The sequence below is a fragment of the Pecten maximus genome, chromosome 5 (genome assembly GCF_902652985.1).
Source record: "Pecten maximus chromosome 5, xPecMax1.1, whole genome shotgun sequence".
Taxonomy (NCBI): domain Eukaryota; kingdom Metazoa; phylum Mollusca; class Bivalvia; order Pectinida; family Pectinidae; genus Pecten; species Pecten maximus.
The window spans coordinates 49,167,692-49,188,005 of record NC_047019.1 but is presented as its reverse complement, the minus strand read 5'-3'; the positions used below and the strand labels follow the sequence as shown (position 1 = coordinate 49,188,005).

General features: G+C 41.9%; 1 protein-coding gene across 1 annotated transcript; it reads left to right on the top strand.

Annotated features, from left to right (window-relative positions):
- The first annotated feature begins 11,956 nt into the window (after positions 1–11,956).
- LOC117328259 lies at positions 11,957–20,313 on the top strand. The gene is made up of 5 exons (XM_033885733.1): positions 11,957–12,022; positions 15,346–15,594; positions 16,065–16,519; positions 19,105–19,986; positions 20,107–20,313. The coding sequence occupies exons 2-4, from the start codon at positions 15,375–15,377 to the stop codon at positions 19,264–19,266; spliced, it is 837 nt and encodes a 278-aa protein (XP_033741624.1). The 5' UTR covers positions 11,957–12,022; positions 15,346–15,374; the 3' UTR covers positions 19,267–19,986; positions 20,107–20,313.
- The last annotated feature ends 1 nt before the right edge of the window (position 20,314 follows it).

Genomic DNA, 20,314 nt, shown 5'->3' with positions numbered 1-20,314 from the left:
TTGTCTCTGGGACTATATTACAGTAAGTTTGTCTTTGGGACTATATTAGAGTAAGTTTGTCTCTGGGACTATATTAGAGTAAGTTTGTCTCTGGGACTATATTACAGTAAGTTTGTCTCTGGGACTATATTAGAGTAAGTTTGTCTCTGGGACTATATTACAGTAAGTTTGTCTCGGACTATATTAGAATATTTACATTTGGTGTGGCAATGCCCTTATATATTACTAGTAAATCCCTACCAAAAGCAGCTTCATCTATGAGAGTATAACTGAAGTTGCCCTGACGGTAGAAAGCGGGAAATTTGAATTTTGGAAGAATTTTTTCATATTTTTTTATTTTTGCGATTCATTAATAGAACGTAAATATAAGCGATAAACTGCCTAGATGCGGCAGACCTACTGGTATAACTGCCACATGTGTCACAGACAAACAATCATGGTGCGCTAGCGCGCACCATTCAGTTTGTCTGTGACACATGTGGCAGTTATACCAGTAGGTCTGCCGCATCTAGGCAGTTTATTGCTTAAGTAAGTTTGTCTCTGGGACTATATAAGAGTAAGTTTGTCTCGGACTATATTAGAGTAAGTGCGATGCCGAGTATGGTTAAAGAACACCAGGATATTCCATGTGACCAACACATTATTAATCACGTTATCATTATTTGTTTTTCAATCATCAACACAAGATCACGCACCTAAGGGTGATACCCGTCGCGCGGGAACAGTGACTGGAAATCAAATTTGGGCTTTGCGGCCGTTTCTAAGGGTGGTGGATAATCAAAGTCAGGGCCAATCAAATCCTCACAGCTCCTTACTCGGTTCGCTCTTCTGACTCTGTGACGTATCACAAGTAAAATACATCCAATGATCAGGACTCCAACTACAGCTCCGATAACAAAGGAAACACCGGCGCCAGCTGTCAATACAGTTTTATTCTTCCTAGTGTCGCGCTGTGATCCGGCGCTTGGTCTCCCAATAGCTTCTGTACTAACAGTGTTTTGAGTTTTAGAAGTTTTGGTAATAAATGTGCTAAGTGATGTGGTATCAGGACTACTGCCTGGTGTCGCTGTATTTGGATTATTACCTGATGTCACGGTATTTGGATTATTACCTGATGTCACGGTATTTGGATTATTACCTGATGTCACGGTATTTGGGTTAGTACTTGATGTCGCGTTATTTGGATTGGTACCTGATGTTGCGGAATTAGGAAAAGTTCCTGATGAAGCAGTATTTGGATAAGTACCCGGTGTCGTGGAATTTGGATTAGTACCCGGTGTTGCGGGATTTGGATTAGTACCCAGTGTTGCGGTATTTGGATAAGTAGGTAGTGATGTGGTATTTGGATAAGTACCTGGTGACGCGGTATTTGGATAAGTACCTGATGACGCTGTATTTGGATTAGTTGGTAGTGATGTGGTATATGGATAAGTACTTGGTGGCGCGGTATTTGGATTAGTACCTGATGACGCGGTATTTGGATAAGTAGGTAGTGATGTGGTATTTGGATAAGTACCCGGTGGCGCGGTATTTGGATTAGTACCCGTTGTCGTGGTAATTGGATTAGTACCTGGTGACGCGGTATTTGGATTAGTACCCGTTGTCGTGGTATTTGGATTGGTAGCTGGTGACGTGGTATTTGGATTAGTGCCTGATGCTGCGGAATTAGGAAAAGTTCCCGATGACGCTGTATTTGGATAAGTATCCGGTGTCGTGGTATTTGGATTAGTACCCGGTGTCGTGGAATTTGGATTAGTAACCGGTGTCGTGGAATTTGGATAAGTACCTAGTGACGCGGTATTTGGATTAGAAGGTAGTGATGTGGTATTTGGATTAGTACCCGGTGGCGCGGTATTTGGATTAGTACCTTGTGTCGTGGTATTTGGATTAGTACCTGGTGACGCGGTATTTGGATTAGTACCCGTTGTCGTGGTATTTGGATTGGTAGCTGGTGACGTGGTATTTGGATTAGTGCCTGATGCTGCGGAATTAGGAAAAGTTCCCGATGAAGCAGTATTTGGATAAGTACCCGGTGTCGTGGTATTTGGATTAGTACCTGGTGTTGCGGTATTTGGATTAGTACCCGATGTCGTGGTATTTGGATAAGTACCTGATGACCCGGTATTTGGATAAGTACCTAGTGACGCGGTATTAGGATTAGTAACCGGTGTTGCAGTATTTGTATTAGTACCCGGTGACACGGTATTTGGATAAGTACCTGGTGTTGCGGTATTTGGATTAGTACCCGGTGTCGTGGTATTTGGATTAGTACCCGGTGACGCGGTATTTGGATTAGAAGGTAGTGATGTGGTATTTGGATTAGTACCTGGTGACGTGGTATTTGGATTAGTACCCGGTGACGCGGTATTTGGATTAGAAGGTAGTGATGTGGTATTTGGATTAGTACCTGGTGACGTGGTATTTGGATTAGTAGTGATGTGGTATTTGGATTAGAAGGTAGTGATGTGGTATTTGGATTAGTAGGTAGTGATGTGGTATTTGGATTAGAAGGTAGTGATGTGGTATTTGGATTAGTACCTGGTGACGCGGTATTTGGATTAGAAGGTAGTGATGTGGTATTTGGATTAGTACCCGGTGTTGCGGTATTTGGATAAGTAGGTAGTGATGTGGGATTTGGATTAGTACCCGGTGTCGTGGTATTTGGATTAGTACCCGGTGTTGCGGTATTTGGATAAGTAGGTAGTGATGTGGTATTTGGATAAGTACTTGGTGGCGCGGTATTTGGATTAGTACCTGATGACGCGGTATTTGGATAAGTACCTGGTGACGCGGTATTTGGATTAGTACCCGTTGTCGTGGTAATTGGATTAGTACCTGGTGACGCGGTATTAGGATTAGTAACCGGTGTTGCAGTATTTGTATTAGTACCCGGTGATACGGTATTTGGATAAGTACCTGGTGTTGCGGTATTTGGATAAGTAGGTAGTGATGTGGTATTTGGATAAGTACCTGGTGACGCGGTATTTGGATAAGTACCTGATGACGCTGTATTTGGATTAGTTGGTAGTGATGTGGTATATGGATAAGTACTTGGTGGCGCGGTATTTGGATTAGTACCTGATGACGCGGTATTTGGATAAGTAGGTAGTGATGTGGTATTTGGATAAGTACCCGGTGGCGCGGTATTTGGATTAGTACCCGTTGTCGTGGTAATTGGATTAGTACGTGGTGACGCGGTATTTGGATTAGTACCCGTTGTCGTGGTATTTGGATTGGTAGCTGGTGACGTGGTATTTGGATTAGTGCCTGATGCTGCGGAATTAGGAAAAGTTCCCGATGACGCTGTATTTGGATAAGTATCCGGTGTCGTGGTATTTGGATTAGTACCCGGTGTCGTGGAATTTGGATTAGTAACCGGTGTCGTGGAATTTGGATAAGTACCTAGTGACGCGGTATTTGGATAAGTAGGTAGTGATGTGGTATTTGGATAAGTACCCGGTGGCGCGGTATTTGGATTAGTACCCGTTGTCGTGGTATTTGGATTAGTACCTGGTGACGCGGTATTTGGATTAGTACCCGTTGTCGTGGTATTTGGATTGGTAGCTGGTGACGTGGTATTTGGATTAGTGCCTGATGCTGCGGAATTAGGAAAAGTTCCCGATGAAGCAGTATTTGGATAAGTACCCGGTGTCGTGGTATTTGGATTAGTACCTGGTGTTGCGGTATTTGGATTAGTACCCGATGTCGTGGTATTTGGATAAGTACCTGATGACCCGGTATTTGGATAAGTACCTAGTGACGCGGTATTAGGATTAGTAACCGGTGTTGCAGTATTTGTATTAGTACCCGGTGACACGGTATTTGGATAAGTACCTGGTGTTGCGGTATTTGGATTAGTACCCGGTGTCGTGGTATTTGGATTAGTACCCGGTGTTGCGGTATTTGGATAAGTAGGTAGTGATGTGGTATTTGGATAAGTACCTGGTGACGTGGTATTTGGATTAGTACCCGGTGTTGCGGTATTTGGATAAGTAGGTAGTGATGTGGTATTTGGATAAGTACTTGGTGGCGCGGTATTTGGATTAGTACCTGATGACGCGGTATTTGGATAAGTACCTGGTGACGCGGTATTTGGATTAGTTCCCGGTGTCGTGGTATTTGGATAAGTAGGTAGTGATGTGGTATTTGTATAAGTACCTGGTGACGTGGTATTTGGATTAGTACCCGGTGTTGCGGTATTTGGATAAGTAGGTAGTGATGTGGTATTTGGATTAGTACCCGGTGTCGTGGTATTTGGATTAGTACCCGGTGACGCGGTATTTGGATTAGAAGGTAGTGATGTGGTATTTGGATTAGTACCTGGTGACGTGGTATTTGGATTAGTACCTGGTGACGCGGTATTTGGATTAGAAGGTAGTGATGTGGTATTTGGATTAGTAGGTAGTGACGCGGTATTTGGATTAGAAGGTAGTGATGTGGTATTTGGATTAGTACCTGGTGACGCGGTATTTGGATTAGAAGGTAGTGATGTGGTATTTGGATTAGTACCTGGTGACGCGGTATTTGGATTAGAAGGTAGTGATGTGGTATTTGGATTAGTACCCGGTGTCGTGGTATTTGGATTAGTACCCGGTGTTGCGGTATTTGGATAAGTAGGTAGTGATGTGGTATTTGGATAAGTACTTGGTGGCGCGGTATTTGGATTAGTACCTGATGACGCGGTATTTGGATAAGTACCTGGTGACGCGGTATTTGGATTAGTACCCGTTGTCGTGGTAATTGGATTAGTACCTGGTGACGCGGTATTAGGATTAGTAACCGGTGTTGCAGTATTTGTATTAGTACCCGGTGATACGGTATTTGGATAAGTACCTGGTGTTGCGGTATTTGGATTAGTACCCGGTGTCGTGGTATTTGGATTAGTACCCGGTGTTGCGGTATTTGGATAAGTAGGTAGTGATGTGGTATTTGGATAAGTACCTGGTGACGTGGTATTTGGATTAGTACCCGGTGTTGCGGTATTTGGATAAGTACCTGGTGTTGCGGTATTTGGATTAGTACCCGGTGTCGTGGTATTTGGATTAGTACCCGGTGTTGCGGTATTTGGATAAGTAGGTAGTGATGTGGTATTTGGATAAGTACTTGGTGGCGCGGTATTTGGATTAGTACCTGATGACGCGGTATTTGGATAAGTACCTGGTGACGCGGTATTTGGATTAGTTCCCGGTGTCGTGGTATTTGGATAAGTAGGTAGTGATGTGGTATTTGGATAAGTACTTGGTGGCGCGGTATTTGGATTAGTACCTGATGACGCGGTATTTGGATAAGTACCTGGTGACGCGGTATTTGGATTAGTTCCCGGTGTCGTGGTATTTGGATAAGTAGGTAGTGATGTGGTATTTGTATAAGTACCTGGTGACGTGGTATTTGGATTAGTACCCGGTGTTGCGGTATTTGGATAAGTAGGTAGTGATGTGGTATTTGGATTAGTACCCGGTGTCGTGGTATTTGGATTAGTAGGTAGTGATGTGGTATTTGTATAAGTACCCGGTTTCGTGGTATTTGGATTAGTACCCGGTGTTGCGGTATTTGGATAAGTAGGTAGTGATGTGGTATTTGGATAAGTACCTGATGACGCGGTATTTGGATAAGTACCTGGTGACGCGGTATTTGGATTAGTACCCGTTGTCGTGGTAATTGGATTAGTACCTAGTGACGCGGTATTTGGATTAGTACCCGTTGTCGTGGTATTTGGATTGGTAGCTGGTGACGTGGTATTTGGATTAGTGCCTGATGCTGCGGAATTAGGAAAAGTTCCCGATGACGCTGTATTTGGATAAGTATCCGGTGTCGTGGTATTTGGATTAGTACCCGGTGACGCGGTATTTGGATTGGTACCCGGTGTCGTGGAATTTGGATAAGTACCTAGTGACGCGGTATTTGGATAAGTAGGTAGTGATGTGGTATTTGGATAAGTACCTGGTGACGTGGTATTTGGATTAGTACCCGGTGACACGGTATTTGGATAAGTACCTGGTGTTGCGGTATTTGGATTAGTACCCGGTGTCGTGGTATTTGGATTAGTACCCGGTGTTGCGGTATTTGGATAAGTAGGTAGTGATGTGGTATTTGGATAAGTACTTGGTGGCGCGGTATTTGGATTAGTACCTGATGACGCGGTATTTGGATAAGTACCCGTTGTCGTGGTAATTGGATTAGTACCTAGTGACGCGGTATTTGGATTAGTACCCGTTGTCGTGGTATTTGGATTGGTAGCTGGTGACGTGGTATTTGGATTAGTGCCTGATGCTGCGGAATTAGGAAAAGTTCCCGATGACGCTGTATTTGGATAAGTATCCGGTGTCGTGGTATTTGGATTAGTACCCGGTGACGCGGTATTTGGATTGGTACCCGGTGTCGTGGAATTTGGATAAGTACCTAGTGACGCGGTATTTGGATAAGTAGGTAGTGATGTGGTATTTGGATAAGTACCTGGTGACGTGGTATTTGGATTAGTACCCGGTGACACGGTATTTGGATAAGTACCTGGTGTTGCGGTATTTGGATTAGTACCCGGTGTCGTGGTATTTGGATTAGTACCCGGTGTTGCGGTATTTGGATAAGTAGGTAGTGATGTGGTATTTGGATAAGTACTTGGTGGCGCGGTATTTGGATTAGTACCTGATGACGCGGTATTTGGATAAGTACCTGGTGTTGAGGTATTTGGATTAGTACTTGGTGGCGCGGTATTTGGATTAGTACCTGATGACGCGGTATTTGGATAAGTACCTGGTGACGCGGTATTTGGATTAGTTCCCGGTGTCGTGGTATTTGGATAAGTAGGTAGTGATGTGGTATTTGTATAAGTACCTGGTGACGTGGTATTTGGATTAGTACCCGGTGTTGCGGTATTTGGATAAGTAGGTAGTGATGTGGTATTTGTATAAGTACCTGGTGACGTGGTATTTGTATAAGTACTTGGTGGCGCGGTATTTGAATTAGTACCTGATGACGCGGTATTTGGATTAGTACCTGGTGACGTGGTATTTGGATAAGTACCTGGTGACGTGGTATTTGGATTAGTACCCGGTGACACGGTATTTGGATAAGTACCTGGTGTTGCGGTATTTGGATTAGTACCCGGTGTCGTGGTATTTGGATTAGTACCCGGTGTTGCGGTATTTGGATAAGTAGGTAGTGATGTGGTATTTGGATAAGTACTTGGTGGCGCGGTATTTGGATTAGTACCTGATGACGCGGTATTTGGATAAGTACCTGGTGTTGAGGTATTTGGATTAGTACTTGGTGGCGCGGTATTTGGATTAGTACCTGATGACGCGGTATTTGGATAAGTACCTGGTGACGCGGTATTTGGATTAGTTCCCGGTGTCGTGGTATTTGGATAAGTAGGTAGTGATGTGGTATTTGTATAAGTACCTGGTGACGTGGTATTTGGATTAGTACCCGGTGTTGCGGTATTTGGATAAGTAGGTAGTGATGTGGTATTTGTATAAGTACCTGGTGACGTGGTATTTGTATAAGTACTTGGTGGCGCGGTATTTGAATTAGTACCTGATGACGCGGTATTTGGATTAGTACCTGGTGACGTGGTATTTGGATTAGTACCCGGTGACACGGTATTTGGATTAGTACCTGATGTTGCGGTATTTGGATAAGTAGATAGTGATGTGGTATTTGGATTAGTAGCTGGTGACGTGGTATTTTGATTAGAGCCTGATGACACAGTTTTTGGATTATTACTTGGTAGAGTAGTTGTTTGACTTATTCCTGTTAACTTAAAGATTGTACTATTAACCGATGACGTAGTGGCTGGATTAGTAACCGTTGACGTAGTGGCTGGATTAGTAACCGATGACGTAGTGGCTGGATTAGTAACTGGTGGCGTAGTGGCTGGATTAGTAACTGGTGGCGTAGTGGCTGGATTAGTAACCGTGGACGTAGTGGCTGGATTAGTAACCGATGACGTAGTGGCTGGATTAGTAACCGATGACGTAGTGGCTGGATTAGTAACCGATGACGTAGTGGCTGGATTAGTAACCGATGACGTAGTGGCTGGATTAGTAACCGATGACGTAGTGGCTGGATTAGTAACCGATGACGTAGTGGCTGGATTAGTAACCGATGACGTAGTGGCTGGATTAGTAACCGTTGACGTAGTGGCTGGATTAGTAACCGTTGACGTAGTGGCTGGATTAGTAACCGATGGCGTAGTGGCTGGATTAGTAACCGATGACGTAGTGGCTGGATTAGTAACCGTTGACGTAGTGGCTGGATTAGTAACCGATGACGTAGTGGCTGGATTAGTAACTGTTGACGTAGTGGCTGGATTAGTAACCGTTGACGTAGTGGCTGGATTAGTAACCGATGACGTAGTGGCTGGATTAGTAACCGATGACGTAGTGGCTGGATTAGTAACCGATGACGTAGTGGCTGGATTAGTAACTGGTGGCGTAGTGGCTGGATTAGTAACTGGTGGCGTAGTGGCTGGATTAGTAACCGTGGACGTAGTGGCTGGATTAGTAACCGATGACGTAGTGGCTGGATTAGTAACCGATGACGTAGTGGCTGGATTAGTAACCGATGACGTAGTGGCTGGATTAGTAACCGATGACGTAGTGGCTGGATTAGTAACCGGTGGCGTAGTGGCTGGATAAGTAACCGTTAACGTAGTGGCTGGATTAGTAATCGTTGACGTAGTGGCTGGATTAGTAACCGATGACGTAGTGGCTGGATTAGTAACCGATGACGTAGTGGCTGGATTAGTAACCGTTGACGTAGTGGCTGGATTAGTAACCGATGAAGTAGTGGCTGGACTAGTAACCGATGACGTAGTGGCTGGACTAGTAACCGTTGACGTAGTGGCTGGATTAGTAACCGATGACGTAGTGGCTGGATTAGTAACCGTGGACGTAGTGGCTGGATTAGTAACCGATGACGTAGTGGCTGGATTAGTAACTGGTGGCGTAGTGGCTGGATTAGTAACTGGTGGCGTAGTGGCTGGATTAGTAACCGTGGACGTAGTGGCTGGATTAGTAACCGATGACGTAGTGGCTGGATTAGTAACCGATGACGTAGTGGCTGGATTAGTAACCGGTGGCGTAGTGGCTGGATTAGTAACCGTTGACGTAGTGGCTGGATTAGTAACCGATGACGTAGTGGCTGGATTAGTAACCGATGACGGTAGTGGCTGGATTAGTAACCGTTGACGTAGTGGCTGGATTAGTAACCGATGACGTAGTGGCTGGATTAGTAACTGGTGGCGTAGTGGCTGTATTAGCAACTGGTGGCGTATTTTTTGTGTTAATACCTCCTGGCGTAGTATTGTGCGTCATTATATCTGATGTTGTGGTAGTGGGGTTTGTCATCGCATCTTGTCCGTTAGCGGTGTGGCCTGTCATCGCATTTGGTGCGTTGGTAGTGTGGGCTGTCATCGCATCTGGTGCTTTAGTAGTGTGGGCTGTCATCGCATTTGGTGCGTTGATAGTGTGGTCTGTCATCGGATCTGGTGTGTTGGTAGTGTGGTCTGTCATCGCATTTGGTGCGTTGGTAGTGTGACCCGTCATCGCATTTGGTGCGTTGGTAGTGTGGTCTGTCATCGTATCTGGTGCGTTTGTAGTGTGGCCTGTCATCGCCTTTGGTGCGTTGGTAGTGTGGGCTGTCATCGTATCTGGTGTTTTGGAAGTATGGTCTGTTATCGCATCTGGTGCGTTGGTAGTGTTGCCTGTCATCGTATCTGGTGCGTTGGTAGTTTGACCTGTCATCGCAACTGGTGCATTGGTAGTGTGGCCTGTCATCGCATTTGGTGCGTTGGTAGTGTGGGCTGTCATCGCATCTGGTGCGTTGGTAGTGTGGGCTGTCATCGCATCTGGTGCGTTGGTAGTGTGGGCTGTCATCGCATCTGGTGCGTTGGTAGTGTGGCCTGTCATCGCATCTGGTGCGTTGGTAGTGTTGCCTGTCATCGTATCTGGTGCGTTGGTAGTTTGACCTGTCATCGCAACTGGTGCATTGGTAGTGTGGCCTGTCATCGCATTTGGTGCGTTGGTAGTGTGGGCTGTCATCGCATCTGGTGAGTTGGTAGTGTGGGCTGTCATCGCATCTGGTGCGTTGGTAGTGTGGGCTGTCATCGCATCTAGTGCGTTGGTAGTGTGGCCTGTCATCGCATCTGGTGCGTTGGTAGTGTTGGCTGTCATTGCATCTGGTGCATTGGTAGTGTGGTCTGTCATCGTATCTGGTGCATTGGTAGTGTGGCCTGTCATTGCATCTGGTGCGTTGGTAGTGTGGCCTGTCATCGCATCTGGTGCGTTGGTAGTGTGGGCTGTCATCGCATCTGGTTCATTGGTAGTGTGGCCTGTCATCGCATTTGGTACGTTGGTAGTGTGGGCTGCCATCGCATCTGGTGCGTTAGTAGTGTGGGCTGTCATCGTATCTGGTGCGTTGGTAGTTTGACCTGTCATCGCATCTGGTGCGTTGGTAGTGTGGGCTGTCATCGCATCTGGTGCGTTGGTAGAAATGGCTGTCATCGCATCTGGTGCGTTGGTAGTGTGACCTGTCATCGCAACTTGTGCATTGGTAGTGTGGCCTGTCATCGCATCTGGTGCGTTGGTAGTGTGGGCTGTCATCGCATCTGGTGCGTTGGTAGTGTGGTTTGTCATCGGATCTGGTGCGTTGGTAGTGTGGACTGTCATCGCATCTGGTGCATTTGTAATGTGACCTGTCATCGCATCTGGTGCATTGGTAGTGTGGTTTGTCACCGCATCTGGTGTATTGGTAGTGTGACCTGTCATCGCATCTGGTGCGTTGGTAGTGTGGCCTGTCATCGCATCTGGTGCATTGGTAGTGTGGTCTGTCATCGCATCTGCTGCGTTGTAAGTGTGGTCTGTCATCGCATCTTGTCTGTAGGTGTTGTGGTCTGTCATCACATCCGGTGACGTGATAATGTCGTCTGTGATGGTATCCGGTGACGTGGTTATATCGTCTGTGATGGTATCCGGTGACGTATTTATGTCGCTTGGGATGGTATCCGGTGTCGTAATTATGTCGCCTGTGATGGTATCCGGTGTCGTAATTATGTCGCCTGTGATGGTATCCGGTGTCGTAATTATGTTGCCTGTGATGGTATCCGGTGTCGTAATAATGTCGCCTGTGATGGTATCCGGTGTCGTAATTATGTCGCCTGTGATGGTATCCGGTGTCGTAATTATGTCGCCTGTGATGGTATCCGGTGTCGTAATTATGTCGCCTGTGATGGTATCTGGTGACGTGATCATTTCGCCAGTGATGGTATCCGGTGATGTGTTAGTGAAGTAAGTCTGTAAAGTTGGACCTGTCGTATTGATTGGCCCGGTGCCTTTTGTCCTTGTAGAATGCGATAACCGTTTTACTGGACCACAGGTAAGATTCACTGTCTGTGTTGGAGGTTTTCCATCACAGCGGACATATTTGGAGGAAACTTGTGTCGGGTCCGGCCTTCTATAACCTACAAAAGAAGAACGAAAGGATGAAAAATAATATGTGGCAATGTTGAGATACATCTACATTTTGTATATGGTTTTAAACGCAAGTCTTCTGTGCTTTAGTATGTCGATCCGGACCTTCCATTGCGATCTAATGTCGGTATAATATGCTGTAAGATCCCCTTACAAACTGTCAGTGAAATGTAACTATGTCAAAGCCACGTGCAACAGGTAGATGTGAACTTGGGAAAACTAGTCACAAAGAAGACAATAGAAGGACAAAAGAGGGGGCAAGGAAGGTATTGTTCAATCTAGGACTGTCAGACAATAGAAGGACAAAAGAGGAGGCACTGAAGGTATTGTTCAATCTAGGACTGTCAGACAATAGAAGGACAAAAGAGGAGGCACTGAAGGTATTGTTCAATCTAGGACTGTCAGACAATAGAAGGACAAAGAGGAGGCACTGAAGGTATTGTTCAATCTAGGACTGTCAGACAATAGAAGAACAAAAGAGGAGGCACTGAAGGTATTGTTCAATCTAGGACTGTCAGACAATAGAAGATCAAAAGCAGCGTATTAGGGAATCAGTAAGATATTCGTATTTTTCTTATAATATATGGCTGGATTATCGAATAAACGTGATTATTTTCGAGGGGGTTAATTTCGCGATTCAGGTTTTCGCGATCGATCCCAAATCCACTGTTGTCAGCTGATTCTTTATTCGAATCCCCTATCATATTTTATAAGAAAAATACCAATTGAACGTAAGAAACCGAATCCCCAATCCGATGCTGCAGCGGATTCTCAACGTCAAAATGTCAATAAAAAGAAATATGGAATAAACATAAAGAACTGAATCCCCAATAACCAATCCGCTGCTAACTTCAGCCCGCTAGGAAGTTATTCCTCTGCGAATCAAACTCGTATTACTTGCAAAAATCAAAAGCAGAATTCGAGCACGAAAGATTAGACACTTCTTGACAATAGCAAAGAGGTATCTCAATGTCCAAAAAATCAGACATAAACAGGTATATGGTGCTACTTATTGACTTAAACAGGTATATGGTGCTACTTATTGACTTAAACAGGTAGTCTTTACTTTAAACAAACCAGACATAAACAGGTCTACGATGCTACTTGTTCACTCACATGACGTATCTTCTTTACAACCTTGTCCTGTGCACGTGATGTAAGCAACGTTGATAGTCAGTAAAGAATTGGGCCATTCCGGCAAGGTTTCGTCTTTTCGTAAGCTGGCGTATTTCTTTCTATCTCGGAATTGGTTAAAGACTGTTCGACTTTTTTTACATAATGACCTGGGTGCTTTTCTGTGAAAATAAAAAAAACAAAAACAAATGGAGATCCATTTTTCATATTAAAAAGATCATAATCATATTTGATCTGAAGTTCTACCGGGTCCTTATTGATGAGAAGACCCTCACCCCACCTCCCACCCTATATGCTTGCATCCACGTCTGATTGCTTAATTAATATAAATCTATTGTATGTTAAAAATGAGCTGATTCAGTAAGTGCCTTACCTCACCTCTAATTTACTTGTCAATATAGAATCACTGATGACGCTCGCCGTACTTACGACACGTCTCGGGGATCTACTCATTCAACAGTATAATGTTTAGTCATATTGTATGTCTTACATGATTTGGCTGTAATACCTACGTGTTGGTAAACACAGCAGTGACGTTGTAGATCTGGGATACACAATATCCTTTCTTTGCACATAGATTCTCCTCTTCGTTCACATCGGTGTCGTTTGTACATTTCCCTAAGGGTGTTACCGCCATACGGACCCCGTAACCAAAACATTGAAATCTGTCACTTATCATCCCCTTCAGAAAACCAGTATAATCCAGATCCTTAGTACAGTTACAATCTGATTGGTCCGTGGCCATTTTTATAGTGTAATGTAGAACTGTGGCCTCCGTAATACCGACAACCACTGTAAATATCAATGTGTAATTATATAGAACTCTGGACTCCGTAACAAATACAGATATATTATTGCAAGTAATTACTTTTAATTGGGTGACTTTTGTCAAAAATAAACTTTTTTCACTTGGCTTCGGTGAAATGTGGTTAAATCAAAACAATCTTAATGCTTCTATCGATTTGTCATGTATTAAACAAAGATTTTTTGATATTGCAAGACAATGCATGTATAAGTTATTAGATAGTTCCTCAAAATGTAATTTGTATAGACATATAGTAGATGATATCTCACTACAATATTATTTATGTAAAAACATCCCAAAACGTAATAGAATTGCTTTGACTAGAATTCGTCTATCGGCACATACCCTTCATATTGACACAGGACGTTATCGAAATATTGCAATAACTTTCAACATTTTTAATAACTGCAATAAATATCAAGAAATGTTTGACAATGTGTACCTTGTACCTTGTTGATCTTATTTTTCAGAATAGAACGATAAATGTGAGATTTATGAAATAAAATTATATTTCAAGTATAATCCCCCTAAATTAATTTGAATGCATTCAATGTTATAAGGTTGTGAAAAAATATACAAATATGTGTGTACCTGAGATGATGAGAGCGGTGCTCCACAATCGAGTGACCATGTTGTACAAATGTCCGTCTACAACACGGCGACGTAATAGCCTCTGTAGGAATTACCTAATGAAACTGTAGTAGGTGTGCTGATTAGTTTAAACGTGATAAGTAATCTCTCCTTTACGGGACCCTATAACTGCCCGGCCAGTTCACTTCTCATTTGTGTAACAATGTAGTATACTATTCTTTACAACATAGAGAACATCGTTCGGATGACATTCAAGTTTATACATTAGTTTTGAAATTACATTAAAATCGTTTTATAAATTCCAAAGCGTTTGTGACTGTTATCGAGATTCACTAGCCAGAAAACTAACCATACGTACTAAGACGAATTTTACAAAGGCGCAGTAGAACCATTGCAGCCTCGATAACACGAGATCGATAACTGGATAAATGGTCATGTAATGATTGGTTTTTTACAGTTTCGAAGTGATTGATCTGCCAGATAAAGTCCTTAAACATTCAGTAACGGTATCAAAGGGCCAGTTACACCCTCTTTGTGAAGGTATCGCTCATCACACACCACCCGACCTAAATCTCTCATACGCACTGAATACCCACTCCTGTGACTTGTTATCGAACACTTTAAATGCGTCACAATTAATGCTTTGCATGTACCCAAAACATAACTGTATAAAAAAAACATAAATGTTTTACGTGTACATGTATATTTTCCCGTATAGAACAAACCAACGCCTAAATGTTTATCAGACTTCTAGACAATACGGATAATTCGAATAAATTCAAACCTAAAATTATATCGTGTCTAAATACGCTGTATCTAACATTGTGTCTTGTTGAGGTAAACGATATATAGAGGTCTACGTAAATACGATAGCTCTAAAGCATGGAAGTATCGCGCATTTATCAATTTTATTCCCGCGTAATATTTTATATAGGTAGATCTAACTCGTGTTGGAAAATACAATGCATGTTTACATTTGGAAAAAAAGTGGATTCGCGCTTAGCAAAGTGGTCTCCCCTGGAAAAAAATTGAAATGCTAAATGCCTGGAGATGACTTTTGAGACATTTATACACAAGAAGTGAACTTCTTAATCTCAGAAAGAAACTTTCGCCATTCCATTCGCATCAACCTGGACGCCAGCAGAAGATGATTGAAAGGAGTAAATTCTTCACGTTGGTGATTCTGTTTTTTAAGCGTATAAATGACCAAGATGAAAGATTAACTTGCACGAAAATAGAAATGGCAGATCAATCAGCATCACAAGGTAAAGATAAATTTATACTCTAACGGAGGTAGGCCTTTAAGTTTATGTATTGCAATAATTATGTTACTTTTCACACTTCCAGAAAATCCACTCGTTCAGGAAGTACGGTTAATGAAGGTATGTGTGGCGGTAGCATGCTGTGCCATGAAGCCAAAGAACACGTCCGTCCGTACCTTCACAGAGGGACTCTGTACTACATTCCATAAAGCCAACCAACAACTTCACCACAAACACTCTTCTCTGGAGGCAGAAATTCTCCATCTGCGTCAACAGATCGCCATCAGTTCCATGTCGTCACAGGAAACAATTCATACCCAGGACGAGTCGCGAGGTAGGGGAGACAACACGTGCAGGTTATAGTACAGGGGTACCTACTTTGGACTTTAATTTTGCTAACTGTTAGGCAGGCATAAAGTAATGATGCTGGATAACGGTGATCGTAAGCTTTGACGCACGTTTGTTCGTTACAATGAAGCTCGTCATCGTTACCAATTTTTTTAATATAACGCTTTGTCACAATTTTCAATTCCGAATATTTTAAGTAATGGCCCTTTGTGATAGGCCTATTGCTGTTAGTTTTATTCAGTGGCATTGTTTAGTGTGATTGTAAACCTATATAGATGTATTCTAATATTGATATTCAGGTCTCTGGCGTGATGTGCAATTTTTAACAAATATAAGTTAGTGACATGCACATGGCATTATTGTTGTGTGGCTAATGTCATTGACTTACTTCCAAGTACATGTATTTTTAAACTACTAAAGAATTTGCTTCAATATGTTGAGTGTTTTTGTTGTCAGCTGGTGATGCCGTGTTGTTCCCTACACCACCATTATCTGGTAGAGATAAACAGGAGGGAGCCGTGGTGGAGGGGAGTGACCTTGACAGTCTCCATAGAAACACACAGTTCTTACAAAGTGTAATAAACATACAACAGGTAACAAGACAAGCATCACAAACAGGCCTACTTGGTGATGGAGAAAAAAATAATTCAACTTCTGAAACAAAATTGAAATCACTGACTAGTTTAAATCAAGCAACAGTTGTCAAAAGCTTACAGACAATCCTGAAATGTGTACAAGATCAGACATTCACGGTGTCTATAAAGTCCCTACAACACTGTATACAGTGTGTGGTGCAACTGATGGATCAGCTACCAGCTCTGATGTCAAACATCCCTATTGTCTCCATCATCAAGGACATACTTAGATGTCTGGTAAAAGACATAATCCAGGAGGACGCCTCCCATTCACAGGTATGTCCAGGTTATGATGAGTTTTGTAGAGCTCTAAGATACACAGGTGTGTCCAGGTTATAATGAGTTTTGTAGAGCTCTAAGATACACAGGTATGTCCAGGTTATAATGAGTTTTGTAGAGCTCTAAGATACACAGCTCTAAGATACACAGGTATGTCCAGGTTATAATGCGTTTTGCAGAGCTCTAAGATATACAGGTGTGTCCAGGTTATGATGAGTTTTGTAGAGCTCTAAGATACACAGGTATGTCCAGGTTATGATGAGTTTTGTAGAGCTCTAAGATACACAGGTGTGTCCAGGTTATAATGAGTTTTGTAGAGCTCTAAGATACACAGCTCTAAGATACACAGGTATGTCCAGGTTATGATGAGTTTTGTAGAGCTCTAAGATACACAGGTATGTCCAGGTTATAATGAGTTTTGTAGAGTTCTAAGATACACAGCTCTAAGATACACAGGTATGCCCAGGTCATAATGAGTTTTGTAGAGCTCTAAGATACACAGCTCTAAGATACACAGGTATGTCCAGGTTATAATGAGTTTTGTAGAGCTCTAAGATACACAGGTGTGTCCAGGTTATAATGAGTTTTGTAGAGCTCTAAGATACACAGGTGTGTCCAGGTTATAATGAGTTTTGTAGAGTTCTAAGATACACAGCTCTAAGATACACAGGTATGCCCAGGTCATAATGAGTTTTGTAGAGCTCTAAGATACACAGCTCTAAGATACACAGGTATGTCCAGGTTATAATGAGTTTTGTAGAGCTCTAAGATACACAGCTCTAAGATACACAGGTATGTCCAGGTTATGATGAGTTTTGTAGAGCTCTAAGATACACAGGTATGTCCAGGTTATAATGAGTTTTGTAGAGCTCTAAGATACACAGCTCTAAGATACACAGGTATGCCCAGGTCATAATGAGTTTTGTAGAGCTCTAAGATACACAGCTCTAAGATACACAGGTATGTCCAGGTTATAATGAGTTTTGTAGAGCTCTAAGATACACAGGTGTGTCCAGGTTATAATGAGTTTTGTAGAGCTCTAAGATACACAGGTGTGTCCAGGTTATAATGAGTTTTGTAGAGCTCTAAGATACACAGGTGTGTCCAGGTTATAATGAGTTTTGTAGAGCTCTAAGATACACAGGTATGTCCAGGTTATAATGAGTTTTGTAGAGCTCTAAGATACACAGCTCTAAGATACACAGGTATGTCCAGGTTATAATGAGTTTTGTAGAGTTCTAAGATACACAGCTCTAAGATACACAGGTGTGTCCAGGTTATAATGAGTTTTGTAGAGTTCTAAGATACACAGGTATGCCCAGGTTATAACGAGTTAACTTTTGTAGAGCTCTAAGATACACATCTCTAAGATACACAGGTATGTCCAGGTTATAATGAGTTTTGTAGAGTTCTAAGATACACAGCTCTAAGATACACAGGTATGTCCAGGTTATAATGAGTTTTGTAGAGTTCTAAGATACACAGCTCTAAGATACACAGGTATGTCCAGGTCATAATGAGTTTTGTAGAGCTCTAAGATACACAGGTATGTCCAGGTCATAATGAGTTTTGACTTTTGTAGAGCTCTAATTAAGATACACAGGTTGATATGACATTATATACTCTCAAATTTTGACAGTGTTCTGGCATATTATTGTTCATACATCCATCCATCATAAACTTTCTTGTGTGGGACCTCCTCTCTCCGTTTTTAACCAATATCTATGAAACTTGGCATTATTTATAATCCTGACATGTAGTTGTGATTTTCCCAGAGTGGCATCACTGGCCGTGTAATTCAACAATTTTGGTAGAGTTATCGCCCTTTGTTTATTCAATATTTTTAAACATGTCGCAGGTTTTAGGGATCTCCTCAATTATCCTTCAAACAATCACTTTGATACTTAGTAGGATTTATAATCAGGATGTTTGTGTTTTTCAGAATCTTATTTTGATTTACAATCTTTTAGAGAGTTACGGCCCTTTATTTTTCGTATATCAGTATTGTAATCTCAAACCTTGTTCAGAGATATCATCACAAAGGTTCCATTCAGTCTCTATGAAACTTGTTCTGGGTTTAATAATCACGAGATATTGTGCTTTCTTTAGCAATATCTTAATTCAGTGAAGAGTTCTTGCCCTTTCTTTTCAGTGACCTCCAGTATGATTAGAGTGGGTATTTGTAAATGCTTTTCTAAATGTACAACTTGTAAGGCATTTGAGATGAGAAGATTTCTCCTCTGATGTTATTTCCATTTAAAACCATTTTCCCTCCACCATACACAGGCAAAATGTTTCCATGTCAATTTGATGTCAATATTTTCAGGTCAAATTGACCTCATGTGAAATTCACCTCATCTTCAATTCAATTTCAGGTCAGATTGACCTCAAGACATTTTGACTGTGTATATTGGCTCCTTATCACCTTTTGTGTATTGATGGGTAGCTAAGAATTTCGGTAATAATAATTATTCTGTAAGATTGGTTTTGAATTCATTTTGTATTCCAAAATATCTTCACATGTAATAGAAAGTATACATTGTACGGTACAGATTTGTTTTGATAAATTCATATTCTTTCAGCCAAACACTAGACAACAGAGTACAAATCTGGTACTTGGGTTCTCGAAACCACCTGTAACAAGAATTACCCAGGAAGTTCTTGTGGAGGAGATCCAAAAGTTTTCGCAACATTTACAAGATGTTTGTCAAAATGCCAACCCTTTGCAGGGTATCGTGGTTTGAAAACATTGTATATATTATCAAACTGCTGCAGACTGCTTTGGGAGAAGACTGCAGCAGCCGAGTGACTAGAGACCATGACAGACTACAGGGACTAAAGGACAAGTTAGAGGATTCACTTCTACATGTGACACACAAATTCCCACTGTACGCACACTCAATATGGAATGTATGTGGACAACTAGAACTGCAGCTGCAAAAATACAGTGTTTGAAATGCTACTTCAATGGTAGAGTTCTTCTCATGGAATATAACGCTCCAACAGTACAAAGTTCTGTTCCTCTCAGATGTACATGTAGTTATGAATGGCTCTCAGGATTGTTTTACCACGAGTTTGAGTTTCTACATAGGAGTTTCTTCATAGAACACCACAAGTATATACACCACATGTACACACACAAAATGTCTTGCGGTAAATTTGAAAATGAAGAAATATTGACCTGAAATTTATACATTTTGCTGTATACTTTCACAATGGAAAATGCTTTTTGTGCAAATACAATATGTAATGTAATGGACCTAAGTTGATTAGAACTGCATTGATTTATTTTAATTGATCAGTTTTATAAATACTGTACATGTATGTAAATCATTAATGCCAATGTGAGATTATCAACATATTTACATATCATATATAATAATAAATTCTTGGTGTAATATTATGTGATAATGCTTCAGGACCCTTGTGTCAGTGTGTTTTGTACATGGAAATGCTTCATACAGGTAAATGTTGTGATATGATCTTTAGAGGAGAGCCTACCAGGCTACCTGACAACTCTTCATACAGGTAAATGTTGTGATATGATCTTTAGAGGACAGCCTACCTGACAACTCTTCATACAGGTAAATGTTGTGATATGATCTTTAGAGGAGAGCCTGCCTGACAACTCTTCATAAATTGATGTTTACAAGTTTCAATATTTGACACAAAAGATACAGTGTAGATATATATATATATATATTTCACCTATAGCTTTGTTTTCTATGCCTTGTCAAACATACCCAACAACTCTCTTGTGCTGTAATGAGAAAATTAAAAAATAAATACTGC

Coding starts and splice junctions, on each gene's coding strand:
- LOC117328259 (XM_033885733.1), top strand. CDS start 15,375: ATGAAGGTATGTGTGGCGGTAGCATGCTGTGCCATGAAGCCAAAGAAC. Junction 15,595..16,064: donor TACCCAGGACGAGTCGCGAG/GTAGGGGAGACA, acceptor TTTTGTTGTCAG/CTGGTGATGCCGTGTTGTTC. Junction 16,520..19,104: donor AGGACGCCTCCCATTCACAG/GTATGTCCAGGT, acceptor ATATTCTTTCAG/CCAAACACTAGACAACAGAG.